Raw genomic sequence first — 19,673 nt, 5'->3', positions numbered from 1 at the left:
TTCAGTGTGGTAAAAACAAGGACTCTAACATACACTTCACAATAATAGAAAAATTGACCCTTTAGTGATGAAGTCAATGAAAAGTAGCAAAACAAGATGCCATCATTTTAATTGGACTAGAAACAAAGCTATGTTATATGTGTACAGCTATCCTGAAGAACAGAACCAAAAAACAGTTTAATGGCCTGAAAGACAGTGGGCTATAATCTGATATCACGATCCACAATATCCTAATTTCAAATAGGTTTGAGTATTTTTTTCACAAATAAAGAAAAAGCAAAAAAATACAACAGTGTAAAAAAATATTTTGATGCAATCAAGCAGAAATGTTAATACACAAATCACATACCATCCAGGATAAGGAGATATAAAAGCAGCACAGGGGTGGGACAGCATCTAAAGAGGATGAGTGTGTGGCAAACTGATGCAACAGCAATTTGATGTTTAAGGCCAGCTTGAAGAAGAATATAAAATATTTGTGGCTTATAACAAAATATGAAAATGGTTGCCTCTCCAAATTTGTCAATGTATCGGTCATGACAGGTTCACTTTAATAGTTCTGTTTTGTCACAATTAAAATTTAAAGCATCACATTGTGGCAAGGGTAGTTGCTCTATTAAGGTTATTTCATTGTTGTGTAGACCACAGCTATTTCACATTCATATCCCAAATACCTTCCGAAAAGGAACAGTTTTATAAAGCCCCTTCACTATTCCCATGATTGCTCTCACCTTAGACCAGATTCCTGTATAACTCAATAAGTCCTTATTGAAGTAAATCTGCACCCATTTTCTCAAAGCAGCACAATATTCAGGAAGAATAATAAATATGATAAGGAAGCCAACGGTTTCAATCATTTCATCATTTCAGAAGAGCTTGCCTAATCACATGTACTTTCTAAGCAGCCAATCAAAAGGAGTTCATCCTCAATATGTTCATGACATTGTTTACACAGAAAAACAACAACTCAAGACATCTCGAAATACCCTGCACACAAACACAGATAATATGAACAAAACATCTCCCCTGTTATCTGTCCCACCATAAAGCCACAGACTAACATTGTAAATATTGATCAGAGTTTCCGCTAGCTAGGTCTGGATTTTTTACATAACACAGACATGCTCAAGGACAAGGGGGCTGATGTGGTTAATTCAGAGTATTGAAAACAAAAACATAACACACTAGACTTGTGCAAAAAAATTTTTGGAGAGTTCGACCTAATCAAGTTCTTTTTGATCAACACCCAAACAAATAGTTCTGTCCAGGATTTCCTTGTGTAGTCTTATTTATAGGGGGAGTGGGAGACTACAGGTACATGATTCTTTCAGGAGTGGATTCAAAGAAATATGATACTAACAAAATGCCCAAAAATGTTTTTGCACAAGTCTACTACATACTTATAAATTCTACTTAAATACACTAGAACAGTGTGTGTATATATATATATATATATATATATATATATATATATATATGCTGTGTTTCTACTTTATTTTACTTTATTTCATGCAGCAGGGGGACTACCTGTCATTCCATGGCTATTCCGTCCATGTGATAGTGAGGTCCTCGGAGCGTGCATGCATGCGTGGAGGGGCACTGTGCGTGCGGAGATCAAGGCCCACTGGACATTTTCTGCAAAACCCGCCACCGCCCACCTGAAATCCCAAACCGGTAGGGACCAGGTTGACTACCCCTGGTTTAAATAATAAAATGGGGATTTAACAGAAGGGTCGCCACTTCTCTAGAAGTTATACCACTGAATATGACTTAACTTGTGTTCATTTTTTTTTTCCCCCATGTCATGTCCAGTTTTCATTTCAATTTAAAGATATAGCAAACAAAATTACAATCTAGTTTACTCTTGTCTCGTTGCAAATGAGAAAAAAACTGTATTATTTATTTCTCTATCCTAACTGCCAGGTACCAAGGACAGAGTATAACACAATGCATGGCAAGGAGGCACTCTGTTACAAGATAAAGAGGTGGAGCTTTTACATTTAAATTTTAGTATACATACCTTTACCAATGTGTGTTAAATATAGGGATAAACAAATTATCTGGTCCCTCGTTAAAGTGCTGGTCCCTCGTTAAAGAGTCCATGTTGTGCCATTTTGAATGTTTGCTCTTCTTCACAATATACATTGTGCTAACAGTTTTGCTAGCAAATTTATAGATTGGGAAAAAGACCCATTAAAAAAAAAAAAAAAAAACACAGGTCACATTGTTTTACACGAGGGATATTACTACAAGTCTCACCCTTTTTAGACTATAACAATATTTTTTGATAATTACTACATCACTGCATAGTTCTTGTGACTTTTTTTGCTTGTAAGAGACTGTAATAGTACTTATATGCTTTACTCAAACTTTTCACCGAACAGTTATGTGAATTACCCATAACCGAAACAGGAAATGCAAAACACATGGAATTAGCAAAACACACTTCCTAGGATTTATACATCCTGAGATCATGCTGATAAATTATGGTGGAGTTCAATCTTAGTCAGAAAAACTTGAGCAAGCCCAGTCATGAGTGGAAGGCGGACAACTATGCTCACTCCAGTCAAGCCGCTACTGAACAACAAACTACGTCAGAAGCGTCTTACCTGGGCTAGAGAAAAACAGACCGGGTCTGTTGCTCAGTGGTCCAAATTCCTCTTTTCTGATGAGAGCAACTTTTGCATCTCATTTGGAAACCAAGGACCCAGAGTCTGGGGGAAGAATGGAGAGGCACACACTGCAAGATGCTTGAAGTCCAGTGTGAAGTTTCCACAGTCTGTGTTGATTTGGGGAGCCATGTCATCTGCTGGTGTTGATCCACTGTGCTTCATTAAATCCAGGTTCAACGCAGTCGTCTACCAGGTGATTTTGGAGCACTTCATGCTTCCTTCCGCAGACTAGCTTCATGGGGATGCTGACTTAATTTTCCAGCAGGACTTGGCACCTGCCCACACTGCCAAAAGCACCAAAGCCTGGTTCAATGACAGTGGAATTACTGTGCTTGATTGGCCAGCCAACTCGCCTGACCTGAACCCCATAGAGAATCTATGAGGCATTGCCAGGTGAAAGATGAGAGACATGAGACCGAACAATGCAGAAGAGCTAAATGCCGCTATTGAAGCATCCTGGTCTTCCATAACACCTCAGCAGTGCCACAGGTTGATAGCTTCCATGCCACGCCGCATTGAGGCAGTAATTGCTGCAAAAGGGTCCGAAACCAATTACTGAGTCCATATGCATGCTTATAATTTTCAGAGGTCCGATATTGTTCTATGTACACTCCTTGTTTTATTGATTGCATGTAATATTCTAATTTACTGAGATTGTGGATTTGGGGTTTTCATGAGCTGTAAGCCATAATCATCGCACTTATGACAAATCACGGCTTGAACTATCTTGCTTTGCATGTAATGCGTCTATCTCATAATAGTTTCCCCCTTTACGTTGCATTACTGAAATAAACTAACTTTTGCAAGATATTCTAATTTTTCGAGTATCACCTGTTTGCATAGAGGCTCATTCATCAGCTGCCGCTCTTAGCCAATGAATAAGCAACAAGATCGGCATCCAGCTTCTGCAGCACCAAGATCTGAACATTTTTTGCAGTGTGGCATGGTGCATTTTCCTGCTGAAAGAGGCATATGCAATCAGGGAACACCACTGCCATGAAGGAGTGTATGTGGTTTGCATGAATCTCTATCTAGGTGGTACATGTCAAAGTAACATCCACATAAATGCTAGGATCCAAAGTTTCTCAGAGCATAACACTGCCTGTCTTCTTCCCATAGTGCATCCAGCTGCCATCTCTACCCCAGTTTGTTTGTTTTGGGTGTGTTGGCAACAGTCAGTCTTGCTCAGCTCTAACATATTAGGCCACCCGGAAAATACTGTAAAAACTGGTATTAGCCCCTGACAGGAATAAAGCATTGTATTTAAAAAGTATGTGATGTTTTCAAGTATATTTTAAAAACATATTTCAAGTGATTTTTTTTTTTTTTTTTTTTAAAGATGTAGATCTTTTTAAATCTAATTTTGTTTATCATAGTTTTATGTTTAATGCGTAACAGGATTACAAGAAAGCAACCAACATGAAGTTTATAATTAAGTATACAGCACCAACAAATTCCACAGTGCTATACAATAGGTGGACTAACAGACTAATATTTGCAACAAGACAAGTTGGACACACAGGAACAGAGGGTTATCAGGGTCCTGCTCCAACAAGCTTACATTCTAGAGGGATGGATAAAAACCTGCTACCTTACTGCAAGTACGAATACTAGGCAAAAAATGATTACATTTAGAGTTCAAATCAGCTCTTCGATAAACAATATAGCACTCTGTATACTTCTAACCTAATATCAGACTGACATTGTGAGTACAAGGACATAGGGACCCATATTATAGAAGTGGGACGGCCTACAGGCAATGTAGCCAGCATGTTGAGCTGGTACATTGAAAAAAAAAAAAAAAAAAAAAAAAAACGTTTATCAAACAAGTGAGCTTTGCCTGTACTTAAAGGGACACTATAGTCACCTGAACAACTTTAGCTTAATGAAGCAGTTTTGGTGTATAGAACATGCCCGTGCGCAGTCTCACTGCTCAATCCTCTGCCATTTAGGAGTTAAATCCCTTTGTTTATGAACCCTAGTCACACCTCCCTGCATGTGACTTGCACAGCCTTCCATAAACACTTCCTGTAAAGAGAGCCCTATTTAGGCTTTCTTTATTGCAAGTTCTGTTTAATTAAGATTTTCTTATCCCCTGCTATGTTAATAGCTTGCTAGACCCTGCAAGAGCCTCCTGTGTGTGATTGAAGTTCAATTTAGAGATTGAGATACAATTATTTAAGGTAAATTACATCTGTTTGAAAGTGAAACCAGTTTTTTTTTTCATGCAGGCTCTGTCAATCATAGCCAGGGGAGGTGTGGCTAGGGCTGCATCAACAGAAACAAAGGGTTTTAACTCCTAAATGACAGTGAATTGAGCAGTGAAATTGCAGGGGGAATGATCTAGACACTAAAACTGCTTTATTTAGCTAAAGTAATTTAGGTGACTATAGTGTTCCTTTAATAACGATGACTGCCCGATGGGTTTAAGGTTAATACCTCAAAACCACCATCTTCCTGTTGTTACAATATTAATCCAGTTAACTTTCTTCTCAATTTTATGGTACTTAGATGTTTACAAAATTAAACCTGCTCCAGACTTGCCAATTAAAGAAAAGGGTCCTTTTTCAGCAAGAAAAAAAATGCATATCTGTAATTATTTGTGTTTAATAGGTCAAGTAAATACATTGCATTACCGTGCACACAACCAACGTGTTGTCCGTAAACTGGTAACCTAATATTAGATATAAAGCAATACTTCTATTGCAGAGTCTCACTGCATGTCTTACAGGAATACCTAATGTTGGTATGGATTCTGAAACTTGCAAAGCTGCCAAGCTGTCTGCAACCCTGTTCCAGTATCAATTTCCCTTTGAAACACGAAGAACCACAACTATACGCTGTTACATTAGCAATATTTGAAGACCAGCCATTGCGGTTGGGTTGGCTTTGGTGTCAGGATATCTAGCATATCTATCATAGCTAGACAGGGTTAACTCAGCTCTCTCAGTCTACCATTGTAATCCAGGTTACCCGAAATCACACTTAAAGGAGATTATTCACACCAGAACTAATACTACTTAATTTAGTGGTTCTGGTCCATAGAGACCAGTCCATTTTCTGATTAAAGGCAGTGTTTACATTGCAGTCTAACACCACCTCTAGCGGCTGTCACTCCGACAGAAACTAAAAGGCCTTCCAACATTGACCTTCTCCACGCTCTGCATTGAGACTCTGAACACTTCTCATAGAAATGTAGTGACATAGAGGGACAATATAGCATTAGGTATACAAATCTGTATTCCTAACGCTATAAAATCCTTATCCCCAAGTAGTTTTTGCACCCCAGGTGTGCAGTATAATGTTAAAAATAAATGTAAAAAAGCTTTACTTACCTTTTCTCCAGTGCCAAGTCTCTCTCGGCACTGCTACATACATCTCCCTGCGAGATGCTGTGTCTGCAGGATGACAGTCCACTTCAGTGCTCCTCATAGAGGAGCCTTTTGGACAGTAGGCGTATGCCAGAACCCACCAACGATGCGGTCACATGACAAACCAGGACAGCACTGCATCATGTCATCACAGTGTTTCTGGTGATGAGAGCCAACAACTTATATTGACAACTCTCCAACCCAGAGAGCTTGAAGATGTGACTTGAAGCCATACTTCCAAGTCTTAACTACTAAAACGAAACTATTTGAGGGCAAATTAAAGGGGAGGTTGGGTACTACTGAATTCACTATAACAACTTCAATTCGATGAAGTTGTTATAGGTAATATATTATTCCTTTAATGCTGATTTGTGAATATCCATATCAAATGAACATTTTTGATGTTGTATACTAAACGGTTCAACATTATCAAGGAACTTTCTGACAACTATGGTGATATGTACCACAGATAGACCGATTAATTATTCCACTGAGGATTAGAGATGATATTCAGCATATTTCTGATTGTCGGTATTGGCATTGTAATTTACCAAAATTTCGCCAAGGAGTCTCCAAGTTGTGACCTCAATCACACCTAGCTTTAATTCCCACATGCAGAACTCAGCTGAAGGCAGGAAAGTAAGAGTGAATAATTTACTGTACTGTACTGGCTACCTGATGGGAGTTTGACTGATGACAAAAGTAACACTGTACATAACAGAATAGCAGTGATCCCAGCATGTTCGGACAGTCTGAGTGATTTGAGTGTGATTTCAATTACCATGTTCAATTAATAAAAGATATAGAAATAGGATACAGCTGGGTGTCTAAAAACAAAAAAAATATAACAAATAATAGTGTAACACTGTTATAGGAGGTTTGGAATGCCCCCACTTTGTATGGAACTCACAGACAATTTTAGGTCCTACCTTTCCCTTTCCACCCCCTTCTTAAATAGGGTTCTTCCTGATTTCGCCTGGTGTGTTCTTGGGTGTTGTCTTCTAATTTGCAAATCCCTGAAGCTGATTTCCCCTCTCACCGCTGATCGTGATCTTTTCAATCTCTGTCTTGTATTTCCCCATGTGGCTGTTGCACTTCGGGCTTGCGTTCCATTCTCGCAACTCGTGAGTTCCAAATGTTCACTAAACTTTATTGTCCATGGAAGGGTAGGACATACAATTGTTAGAATTTTTTTAGGATTGTACACAAGGTGGTCCCTAAGGAAGTTTCATCCCAAGGAAGGGATCTTGGGAAGCTGTACTACCAAGTTAAGTAGTTTTTTCCATATACTATCATTTTGGGGTGTATTGGATAAGTTTTGTGTTTTACATGTTTAGTTAATGCAAGATCTGTTTAGGAATTGGGTTACTTTTTCAGGTTTAAATGCACAGATTAAATAGGTAATTGTTATTGGCAAATCAGGCTAAAAGGTCACCACTAATCTATCTTCATAGGCTCTGGAAAATTAGATTGGTCCATTCCCAATATGTATAGTGTAAAGAGTCGTCATTCAAAAGGTAAAGTTCTAAAAAGTGGTGTGGTAACTATTAAAACCACGAAATGTCACTGACTATTGTTCCACTATTTGTGAAACAATGCTTTCTGTGTATTAGTATCCCATCTTAATACAGGGCTTGAAAAATTGCTTGGACTCTAGAAGGTTTTTTTTGTTTTTGTTTTTTTAAACTAGCAAAGTTTAATTTCCAACAACAGAAATAGAATTCTTAAAGGGACACTATAGGCACCTAGACCACTTCAGCTAATTTAAGTGGTCTAGGTGCAATAGGACCCCATCACACTTAACCCTGGAAAGGTAGTTATTGCAGGTTTTTGTTTTATTTTTTAAACTGCAATAATTACCTTTATGTGTTAACTCCAGCCACTAGAGGGACTTCCGGATCGTTAAGCGACTTTTGGCCGCCTGACACTGGACATCCTCACGCTATGCATGAGAACTTACAGCGCCAGTGCAATCCCCATAGGAAAGCATTGAATGATGCTTTCCTAATGGGAAATCATAATGCAAGCATGGCCATTGCCGCACATGCATATTCGGTCTCCCCCGCCGTAGTCAGGTGAGAGAAGATGAACCCTAGCCAGAACAGAGGGTATTCGGCGCTGGACCCAGGTAAGTGACAGAAGGGGATATTAACCCCTTCTGCACCACAGAGGGGAGAGGGAGTGGGAGGGCCTTGACAGAGATGGAAGCTATAGTGACAGGAAAACAAGTTTGTTTTTCTGGCACTTTAGTTTCCTTTTAATGTAGTGATTCTGGTGTCTATATCCTGCCCCTGTAGGCTTTTCAATGTAAACACCGCTAGTCACTCAGACAGCCAATAGAGGTGATTCTCAGTCCAGAGCTACAGAGTAGTCAGCACTGACGTTCAGCGCCTCCACACTCTGCATGGAGGCGCTGAATATTCCCCATAGAGATGCATTGACTATGCATTCAATGCATGACCATTAGGAAATGCTGATTGGGGCAGCACATTGTTTTGTCATGCATGCACAATAGCCTTACAATGCTTTCCTATAGGAAAGCATTAGCTTGGCCAAGTTCATCAAGACTGATTGAGGCAGGGCCAGCACAGGGAAGACGCCGACCCAGTAGCAATTGTAATATATGGTACTAGTTGCTACTCACATAGTTTAATGTCAGCTCTCTATCTTATACATAATCAGTATATGCATGTATTCACAATCTAGTTATTCCACATATAAGTTATGCACATATAAATGTCACATTCTGCAGATGAGCACTTTCTTCATAGGGGCAATAAAGGACAGTAGCTGCTCCCATATATTCACTGGCACTTTATACCAGATTGTCATCTGGACTTCACAGTATATCTTCTTTATGGTATTACACCAATTGTTGTGACGATATACTATTTATCTATATTATTCATACCTCCGATATCCTCTCTTAGCACCGCACTTTGTTGTTATTTATAATGGTTTCCATGGCATCCTACTGTTAGGGAAGGTAACCATGTGAACGAGGTCACATTTCGCACAATATTTCCGGGTTACGTTACCCACACGCATGCACACATGCACTGGGCACCCTTTTGCTTTGAAAGGTAACCATGGGAATGAGGTCACATTCCCGTACGGCACTTCCGGGTTGCGACACCCATACGCACAAGCAAGACGCCGACCGAGTAACAGGCATCACCTGCGGTGAGTTAAATTTTCCTTTATCTCCTTTTTTTCCCCCATCTTACTTTTAGGTATTTATTACAGCACTTTAGGCTGACATGTTGTTGTTGTTGTTTGTTGCTCCTGAGGAAAGCCCCGGACGTGGGCTGAAACGTCAAGATTTTATGAAATAACCGAATAAAGATTTCTACTTTTTAAGCTACAAGACCGTGAGTGCTAGCCTATGTTCTACTTATTTTTGTATATTTTGGCTGTGGCTATCAGCACCCGGCATTAAATATTATGCAATATATTGCAGGGTAAATGAGTGCAAGGACTGGACTACTTTTGTTCATATATAAATACATACATACATGAACTTGCAATGGGACAGGTTTCTCACAGTAGTATAATCCCCCTTGCAGAATTCATCAAACTTGATGTTCTGAAGGCATAAGAACACAAACCGCTATCATCATGATACAACAATCCAATTCTTCTCTCTTTCAAACCTAAGCCCCAGTGGCTACCTGAATGAATGGTCCTTAGGCTATCCCCTTAACCCCTTAAGGACACATGACATGTGTGACATGTCATGATTCCCTTTTATTCCAGAAGTTTGGTCCTTAAGGGGTTAAACCCATTCCCATTGTAAACTTCATAAGCAATTGTGTATGAAATCACGTATTGAAAACAGACAAATATTCCTTGGCAGCCAAAATTGCAAATGCAAAAAAAATTTACCTTCTGTTTGGCAGAGTAAGGTGAAATGTCAGAAAGTGCGTGACTCACTCGCTTGGAATTTGGATTTTGTATCTCACCTCTGTCACATGACTGCATTAACATAGTTGGGAATTAAAGAGACCAAGTATGTTAATACAATATTTCAACTGTGCCTTACTAGTGTGTGAATGTCACAAGGCAAATGTGTGATAACTTGTATTACACATTGCTTTGTATCTCAAAAACTTGTATCTAAAAAAAATATAAATAAATTAAATGCCCGAGCACACACATATTATAATGTTTAAATTACAGAATGCCTACATCAGGGGTAGGTAGCCTTTTAGCAGCACTGTGCCGAAATAAGATTGTGATGTCCCATAGCATGCCGGTCCTATTTTTATTTTTTAAATTGAGGTGTGCATGTTGCTGTATTCTGCTTGTGTTATTTATACTGCAGTTGCTTTGTATTTGTGTGTATATGAGGTGTTCTATTGTATATGTTCACATGTAGTTTGTGATGTCGTGTATGATACCTATGAATGTGGGCTGTGTATGGGGGCTGCTTGTGGAATGGGGTGTGTGGATAGATGTGTCACATTGTGTATATGTATGGGGCTGTTTGGGGTATTGCATGTGAGAGGCTGCATGTGGGGTTGTTTCCATGTATGTGGATTGTCAGATGTGTTGAGTTTATGCGGATTGTGTGTTGTGTTTGTGTGTGGGCTGGTCGTATTATTTGTATGATGGGAGGGTTATTCTGTAGCTCTGTGAATATCTAGCAGTGTGGGTGCCATCACTACTTCTACATGCTGTAATGCATAAATTGAGGATTGTCCTTCACCACCTTTTCGTATTAGCAGATATCTGAAGTGTCACTGGGACTCCTGATATGCCAGAGCCTGTTTGGCTCTAGCAGCCTTGAGTGCCGTGCAGAGACACCTCGAGTGCCATGCATGGCACACGTGCCATAGGTTGCCTACCCATGGCCTACTGCAATGAAGAAGATCTAAAGGGCTCATCTAGTCTAAGTTTTCCTCTTGCATGTTATAAAACATCTAGGGATGCACCAAAATTTCAGCCAAAATGGGCCTAACCCATTTCGTCCGAAAAAGGATAAAATCTGCAGAAGATTACACCCATGTCATGCTCCCGGGGTGGGTGATCAGGAGCGTGTGGTGTGTTTGTGATTGGGAGCGCGCAATGGGTAGTGTGTGTAGAGTGATATTATATCATTATATGGGCAGTGTTTATATAGTGATATTATAACATTATGGGTAGTGTGTGTAGAGTGTTATATCATTATATGGGCAGTTTGCGTATAGTTATATTATATCTTATGAGCAGTGTGTGTATAGTGATATTATATCATTATGGGCAGTGTGTGTATAGTGACATTATACTGGCAGTGTGGGAATAGTGGCAAATTATTTTCCTTTTTCAATGTGTTGTATATAATTTATGACTGGCAACCCTTAGCAGTATAATATGTAATATGAAAAGATCCCTTATAATTAATTGTATTGGCTTGTAGTTTTCCAAATTAGATTCATTAAACTCATTAAAAAGTCTAATATTAATAAAATTATAGAAGAAACTATTTTAAAATCATTTGCAGAAAAAAGTCAGTTTCGGTTTCAGCCAAGAGCATCCTGAATTTTCGGTTCCGGACCAGAATTTTCATTTTGGTGCATCCCTAAAAACATGTCATGCTTTTGTTTACATTTATAATTAAAACACTGTACATGCAACATCGAATCAAATTGTTAACACCACAATATAAGTCAGAACTGTCACTTAAATAAGAGCCTTAAGGCACTAACTTTTGCCACAACAAATATAAATGTTAAAAACTCTTCTCTCCATATAAATTGCTCATATTATTTGTTATTTAAAAAAGTAATTTGTTAAAGAAAAGCAGTAGTGGTGCAAAGCATTTTCTTTACTATCTTGCTAGAAAGGGTACACAATACTAGGTTTAAAGTTTATTTAATTTCTTCAGGTTCAGAGTGTATCAACCTGTCAAATTTTTTAAATATTTTTTTAAATAATAAACAAGAACAAATAGTAAAATGCATGTAAGTCTCAAAAATATAACAACCATAATGCCAGCTGATAAGGGCCTTCATATTCAGAAACCTATGCTATTGGTACTGCCTCACACATTCCTTTAGGTTGATGGCTGAGAACAAGCAACTGCAGAGCTATGAGATTATTAGCCCAGATTATTTGATTACGGGCATAATTTAAAGTTGCATCACTACAGTATAACCTTCATTAGATCACATGGTTTTCCATAACAACATAAATTATCTTAATCTAACAAGAAAGTTACAAAGTAGATCTTGACTGTAGAAAACAGTTGTAATAAGTCATTTTATCATTTTGAGACTGAGGATCAAACCAAAACAAAAAATGTGCAACTTAAACTATTTTAGTCACTATTTAGCAAAATAACATAACTAATGGATTGTGGTTAGGGGAGTCAACTTGTCTATTCATGATCTGTCAGTTATTCCCTTCAAGCTAGAAGACAGAGTGATCTATTCATCCAAGCTCAGCATCCCTTCAAGCCAAGAGTAGTTATTTCAGACAGACAATTATTGCTCTTACTTTAATAAAGTTAGGATGTGAACCAGCAAGATAAGAGATATGCACTTCTCATTTATAAATTAAAGGGACACTGAAATGTTATACCTATGGTATCTTGTCAAGTGTATAGTGCAAAGATTTTTCAAGTACAGTCCCACTGTGGAAATCCAAGGTTCTCCTAGAATGTTATAACAAGGAAGCGTCGCTTGTACATTATGCATACAAATAGATCCAATTTTTGAAGATGGCAGACTGTGAGTGTAGGAGCCAGTATAGACTAGCACTTGCTGCATATCCTTACAAATTTTGACAGATGCAAAAAGGAAAATAAATAAATAAATAAAAAAGGTATCAAATCATAAGACACGTACTAAAAACAGGTTGAAGAGGTTTATAAGTTTAGACTAGCACTAGACCAGGTTATTTAGCCAGTGCAATCGCTGCCATATAGAAATACAATAAACGTATTGCAAGGGCTCTCAAAACTATGTAAACTACAGCTAATTATAGAAATATTTAAAATATCTAAAACATTAATTTAATGCAACAATCATAAAATAAACTGCATAAGATCAAGTATACACTACAGCGAACGGCAAACACTCTATAAACCCTAACAAACCTAAAATAAAATAAAAAGTGCTATTGTTAAATTGTGGTGCACTTGGGCTTTTGCAATTTATTGGGCGATTTAAGCAAGCACATTCTGTTTATATTCTGGATGCTTTACACTTTTTCTGAAAAAATTATGCTTTCATGTACATCTGCAATTATTTTCTAATGAAACAGATGTACCTATAATAGCTGTAATTAAAGTACCAGAGTGGAAGCCAAAACACTATGACAAACATGGTTAATGATCTATAAACATACAAGTAGAGTGTGTGTGTACGTATACACACACACACATTGATAATTCACACATTGTATTATATACACATCAATGTCATGGACAGGGCTGTATGTCGCCCTTGGTTTTGTACAATAGTTTTCATTGAACTCCTTTATTCAGTGTGTGTTTATGTCATAGCCCTGGCCTGGCATCCAGGGCACGTGAGGTACATGCTAGGTCCCAGGTTAATATTAAATAGCCCGTGTCTGTGTGATGGACCAGCAGGGACTGTGTGAGAGACACCAATAACACAGTACCACAATCACAATAACACAGTATGTGCAGCACAGGCTCATTGTATGGAGACAGAAAGTACCAACACCACTACAAATAAGACGGACTGAGCACAGTACCGTGCGGCCCGGCGGGCTGGGGTCCCCGGTGCCGGCTGTCTCTGCCCCCTCCCTGCTGTCAGTTGCTGTCAATCCAGGATCAGGGCTCTTCCTTCCTTCCTTCTCACAACCAAAACAACATGGCGGAAGCGCAAGAACGGGAACGGCCAGGGGAGCTACGTCATTTGCGCAGAAACCCACATGCACAAAATAGAGCGCGCACGGCCACGCCCCCTCATAGTCACCTCCAGAACGCGCAGACACACCCCCTCCCCCCTGCACAGGCAGACAGTACAAAGGCAGACAGGCTACGCATGTATGGGCGTGGTTAGAAAGTTCACTGTTAGTGGGCGGGAACACAGCGTGTTATTATTATTTATTTTTTTTCATCCCCTCCCCCATTCCCGAACACGTCTGGGAGAAGACTCGCGGTGCGGGAGTGGGCCAACTCAAAGGTGGGCGTGGCCTATCCTATCACCCAAACAAACGTCTTAAAGAGACAGTGTGTGACACGAGATGTAATATTTATAAATGTAGTACAATACTTTGTTGCAGTTCATAAACTCTCCCTGTGTTTATCTGGGTATCAATCTGTGCTATACAGAGTAGACTACACACTTAATGGACGACTAGACTACCGCAGGGCCTAGCTGTGCATTCAGAGACAGCGGTGTCTGCATTGGATAAAATATCCACAAATAATTAGATTCTGCATTATAGCCCCATGAATGGCAGGCACTATTTAACCCCTTAAGGACCAAACTTCTGGAATAAAAAGGAATCATGATGTGGTGGAATCTCGGTAAAAATAAATTTAGTAGGCCGAGATTACCACGTGGCATGTGTACGTGCATATGCTGACGTATCGATCAGTTAGTTGCACGTGGCAAGATACGATCAGTAGTGTACGGAGCATGTGCAAGAATACAGGATGTAGTATTCCCCTCCTCCATTGTGCTGGACAGGCCATGCGGTCAAGCAGGAAGTTAATTCTTATTTGTATTGATTGGTCAAGAGAATGTGCGGGTGGAGCTTAATATGGGAGGAGTTATATGCCTATATAAGGAGCCTGCACTATTGTCCGGGGCTCAGAACTTGTTGTATTTTGGTGACATTAGTCCCTCTGAGTCCCGATCGGTGAACCGAATAAAGAATCTCTTCCTTCCTGAAGAAACCTGTGTCCATCTCTCTGTGCTTGGCTTCCGTCAGTTTCTCCGGTATCAATGACATGTCACACGTGCCATGTGTCCTTAAGGGGTTAAAGGCGTGGTGAGCTGTCAGCACCCTAGTGGGCAGCTCTGGCTTTACCTCAGACGTTGCTTTGGATATGCTGTACGTTGATTTTATCTGTTTTTGTTTTTATTTACAAATTGTAGGTAGGGCACATAATACTGGTTTCTAGGGATCGACCGATTATCGGTTTTACCGATATAATCGGCCGATATTCGGTATTTTCAGCAATATCGGTATCGGCCAATAGGGATACCGATATTGCCGATAATACCAACCAGGACCGCCAGGCTCATTACAAGCCCGGCGGTCCTGAGGGGGCGGGCAGCAAGCGTTTACTCACCTCCCAGCAGCTCCTCCAGCTCCCCAGTGTAAATCTCGCGAGACCCTCGGCCAGCTCTGACGCCCGCGGGTCTCGCGAGATTTACACTGGGGAGCTGGAGGAGCTGCTGGGAGGTGAGTAAACGCTTGCTGCCCACCCCACCCCCACCCCCCTCCCCCAGCTAAGCAAATGCCACTGGACCACCAGGGATTAACATATCCCCCCTCCCTGGCAAGGCAACAAGCAGGGAGGGGGGACAACAATAAATAAATAATAATAATTAAATATATATATAAAAAAATAATTTCATATAAAAAAAAAATGTTTTAATAAAACATGCCCCCTCACACATACACTATTATTATACACATACACTACACAAACACACTGTGTATATAATTCAGTGTGTTTGTATAGTGTGTGTGTATATATAATGCAGTGTGTTTGTATAGTGTGTGTATATAATGCACACTACACAAACACACTGTATTATATACACACACACACTATACAAACACACACTGCATTATATACACACACACTATACAAACACACACTGCATTATATACACACACACTATACAAACACACACTGCATTATATACACACACTGCATTATATATACACACACTATACAAACACACACTGCATTATATACAAACACACTATACAAACACACTGCATTATACACACACACACACTATACAAACACACTGTATTATATAAACACTACACAAACACTGCATTATATAAACATTACACAAACACACTGCATTATATAAACACTGCATTATATACACAGTGTGTTTGTGTAGTGTGTTTATATAATTCAGTGTGTGTTTGTGCAGTGTGTTTGTGTAGTGTGTTTATATAATGCACACTACACACACACACACACACACACTCTGCATTATATAGACACACTATACAAAACACACACACTACATTCACTATACACACACTACACAAATACAAACACTCTGCATTCCTTATATACACACACTACACAAACACACACACTTTGCATTTAGTATATACAGCATTCACTTTACACACACTGCATTCACTTTACGCACACTACCCACAGACTACACAAACACTCTGCTTTCATTATATACACACTAGACAAATACACACTGCATCCACACCACTCACACTACACAAACACACACTGCATCCACTACACACACACACTGCACTAACACTGCATCCACTACACACACATACACAGCTCCCCTGTCTAAACACACTGCATCCACTACACGTGGCATGTATATTTTGTGCATGTACCTTTAGAAATAGTTTTTTATTTTCCAAAATGGTAAATGTACAGAATATCGGCAAATTATATCGGCTATCGGCCTGAAAGTTCACAGAATATCGGTATCGGTATCGGCTCTAAAAAATCAATATCGGTCGATCCCTACTGGTTTCTTTGTAAAAAGTGCTGAAAAGATGATGTGTGTTGAGACAAAGGGGCAGGACTATCGGCTGAAATGTTCTAAATAAATATGATATAAACAGGAAAATTTACCTCATACTTACAGATATTTTCCTTTCCTGGCAATATGCCATGGCAGCATTTACTCATGGGTTAATTCCCTCCCCCACACCCAATGGACAGGTAATAATTATTGTAGTAATCCATAGTATCACTGTTAATATTTCCCGGACCCCAAACCATGTCCACTGAAAACCAATAAAAGTGATTTTCCTCACCTTGTCTCCGGAATCCCACTGCGCTGCCGCACACTCCTTCTCATGTGAGGCCATCCTGAAGGTGTACCACCAGAATGTCAGTCTAATCCAATGCTCCTTATAGGAGAGCATTGGGAACCGTAGGCACAGGTGTGGCCCTCACCATGGACTGCCAATAATTCTCTATGACAGACTATGAGAGCCAGGAAGTAAAAGCCCCAGCTCTCCTATCTAGAGGGCCTGCAAGCCTTCTAACTATTAAATGAAAGTAACTTGGGGACACTAAAAAGGGGGGAGTAAATGTAGGCACTATAACGATTTTAATTATCTGAAGTTGTTATAGTGATTACAGTCAGGCCCGGACTGGCCATCGGGCACACCGGGCAAATGCCCGGTGGGCCGCGGTGGCCATGGGCCGAGGCCGGCAGGGGAAGGTCCCAGGATCTCCCCTGCCGGTCTATGCAGGGCCGGCACTATCTGAGCGCCGGCCCCGCTGTTTTCAATGAAGGGCCGATGAGGAGATCAGAGATCTCCCTCACCGGCCCCCTTGGAGAGAAATGCGGCTGGGGAGGGAGGGAGAGGACCCGGCGGAGCTCTATCTTGCAGCTCCGCCGGGTTCCTCTCGCAAGATCCGGCGCGTTGCCATGGCAACGACCGGATCTCGCGAGAGTGAACTCTAGCCCTCAGGCTAGAGTTCACTCACCACTGGACCACCAGGGATGGTGTCGGAGTGCCGGTCCCCCCCACCCACTCACCAGCATGCCGGTCCCCCCCTCCCAGGTTAAAGGTAAGAAGGGAGGGGGGGACATAATGCATACTCTTATTTTATTTTACCCCCCCAACACTCAATCCCTTCTAACATGCACACACATCACTATCACACACAGCACTCTCACTCCCATCACACTCAGCACTCTCAACTCCCATCACACTCAGCACTCTCAACTCCCATCACACTCAGCACTCTCACTCCCATCACACTCAGCACTCTCACTCCCATCACACTCAGCACTCTCACTCCCATCACACTCAGCACTCTCACTCCCATCACACTCAGCACTCTCACTCCCATCACACACAGCACTCTCACTCCCATCACACTCAGCACTCTCACTCCCATCACACTCAGCACTCTCACTCCCATCACACTCAGCACTCTCACTCCCATCACACTCGGCACTCTCACACCCATCACACATAGCACCAAGGCCGGCGCTACCATAAGGCGGCCCAGGCGGCCGCCTTAGGGCGCACCGGCCCTGGGGGCGCAAAATCAGGGTGACCGGAAGGAGGGAAGCGCACTGCGCTCCCCTCCAACCGACGACCTATTGTAGCGTGGCCGAGCGCCCGGTTCTGCGGGCGCGCGAGGGAGCACTCTCCCATGTGTGCTTCCTCTTCAGCTCCCTCGCGCGCCGCATACTGATACCGGAGCCGGAAGATGACGTCAATTTCCGGCTCCGGCATCCCTACGCGGTGCGCGAGGGAGCTGAAGAGGAAGCACACATGGGAGAGTGCTCCCTCGCGCCCGCCCGCCAGCCAGCCTGCCTACCCGCCAGCCAGCCTGCCTACCCGCCCAGGAGCCCAGCAGCACCACTGGACCCCAGGGAATCCCTTCAGCACTCCAAAAAGGTAAGGAGGCTGGGGGATTAAATTTAAAAAAAAAAACATGTGTTAGTGTGTGTGTGTCTGCTAGTGAGTGTCAGTGTGTGTGTCTGCTAGTGAGCGTCAGTGTGTGTGTCTGCTAGTGAGCGTCAGTGAGTGTGTCTGCTAGTGAGTGTCAGTGTGTGTGTCTGCTAGTGAGCGTCAGTGAGTGTGTCTGCTAGTGAGTGTCAGTGTGTGTGTCTGCTAGTGAGCGTCAGTGTGTGTGTCTGCTAGTGAGTGTCAGTGTGTGTGTCTGCTAGTGAGTGTCAGTGTGTGTGTCTGCTAGTGAGCGTCAGTGTGTGTGTCTGCTAGTGAGCGTCAGTGTGTGTGTCTGCTAGTGAGCGTCAGTGTGTGTGTCTGCTAGTGAGCGTCAGTGTGTGTCTGCTAGTGAGCGTCAGTGAGTGTGTCTGCTAGTGAGCGTCAGTGAGTGTGTCTGCTAGTGAGCGTCAGTGAGTGTGTCTGCTAGTGAGTGTCAGTGTGTGTGTCTGCTAGTGAGTGTCAGTGAGTGTGTCTGCTAGTGAGCGTCAGTGAGTGTGTCTGCTAGTGAGCGTCAGTGAGTGTGTCTGCTAGTGAGCGTCAGTGAGTGTGTCTGCTAGTGAGCGTCAGTGAGTGTGTCTGCTAGTGAGCGTCAGTGAGTGTGTCTGCTAGTGAGCGTCAGTGAGTGTGTCTGCTAGTGAGCGTCAGTGAGTGTGTCTGCTAGTGAGCGTCATTGTGTGTGTCTGCTAGTGAGCGTCATTGTGTGTGTCTGCTAGTGAGCGTCATTGTGTGTGTCTGCTAGTGAGCGTCATTGTGTGTGTCTGCTAGTGAGCGTCAGTGAGTGTGTCTGCTAGTGAGCGTCAGTGAGTGTGTCTGCTAGTGAGCGTCATTGTGTGTGTCTGCTAGTGAGCGTCATTGTGTGTGTCTGCTAGTGAGCGTCATTGTGTGTGTCTGCTAGTGAGTGTCAGTGTGTGTGTCTGCTAGTGAGCGTCAGTGTGTGTCTGCTAGTGAGCGTCAGTGTGTGTCTGCTAGTGAGCGTCATTGTGTGTGTCTGCTAGTGAGCGTCATTGTGTGTGTCTGCTAG

The 19,673-nt window shown here is 41.6% G+C and overlaps 2 protein-coding genes across 5 annotated transcripts in view; one reads left to right on the top strand and one right to left on the bottom strand.

The window, feature by feature from the left end:
• MTMR3 (myotubularin related protein 3) overlaps positions 1 to 13,915 on the bottom strand; it is an 87,480-nt gene extending 73,565 nt beyond the window's left edge. For 3 of the 4 annotated variants that reach the window (XM_063454744.1, XM_063454746.1, XM_063454747.1), the window contains exon 1: positions 13,745 to 13,915. The gene's annotated coding sequence lies outside the window, so the exon portion shown is untranslated. The remainder of the gene's footprint in view (positions 1 to 13,744) is intronic. The other variant, XM_063454745.1, reaches the window with a different exon arrangement.
• ASCC2 (activating signal cointegrator 1 complex subunit 2) overlaps positions 7,112 to 19,673 on the top strand; it is a 37,161-nt gene continuing 24,599 nt past the window's right edge. The window contains exon 1 of the mRNA XM_063454748.1: positions 7,112 to 7,167. Within this exon, the coding sequence (XP_063310818.1) occupies positions 7,124 to 7,167 (44 nt within the window). The 5' untranslated portion in view covers positions 7,112 to 7,123. The remainder of the gene's footprint in view (positions 7,168 to 19,673) is intronic.

Source organism: Pelobates fuscus, chromosome 5 (assembly GCF_036172605.1).
Source record: "Pelobates fuscus isolate aPelFus1 chromosome 5, aPelFus1.pri, whole genome shotgun sequence".
Lineage (NCBI taxonomy): Eukaryota > Metazoa > Chordata > Amphibia > Anura > Pelobatidae > Pelobates > Pelobates fuscus.
This window is presented reverse-complemented; position numbering and strand designations above follow the sequence as displayed.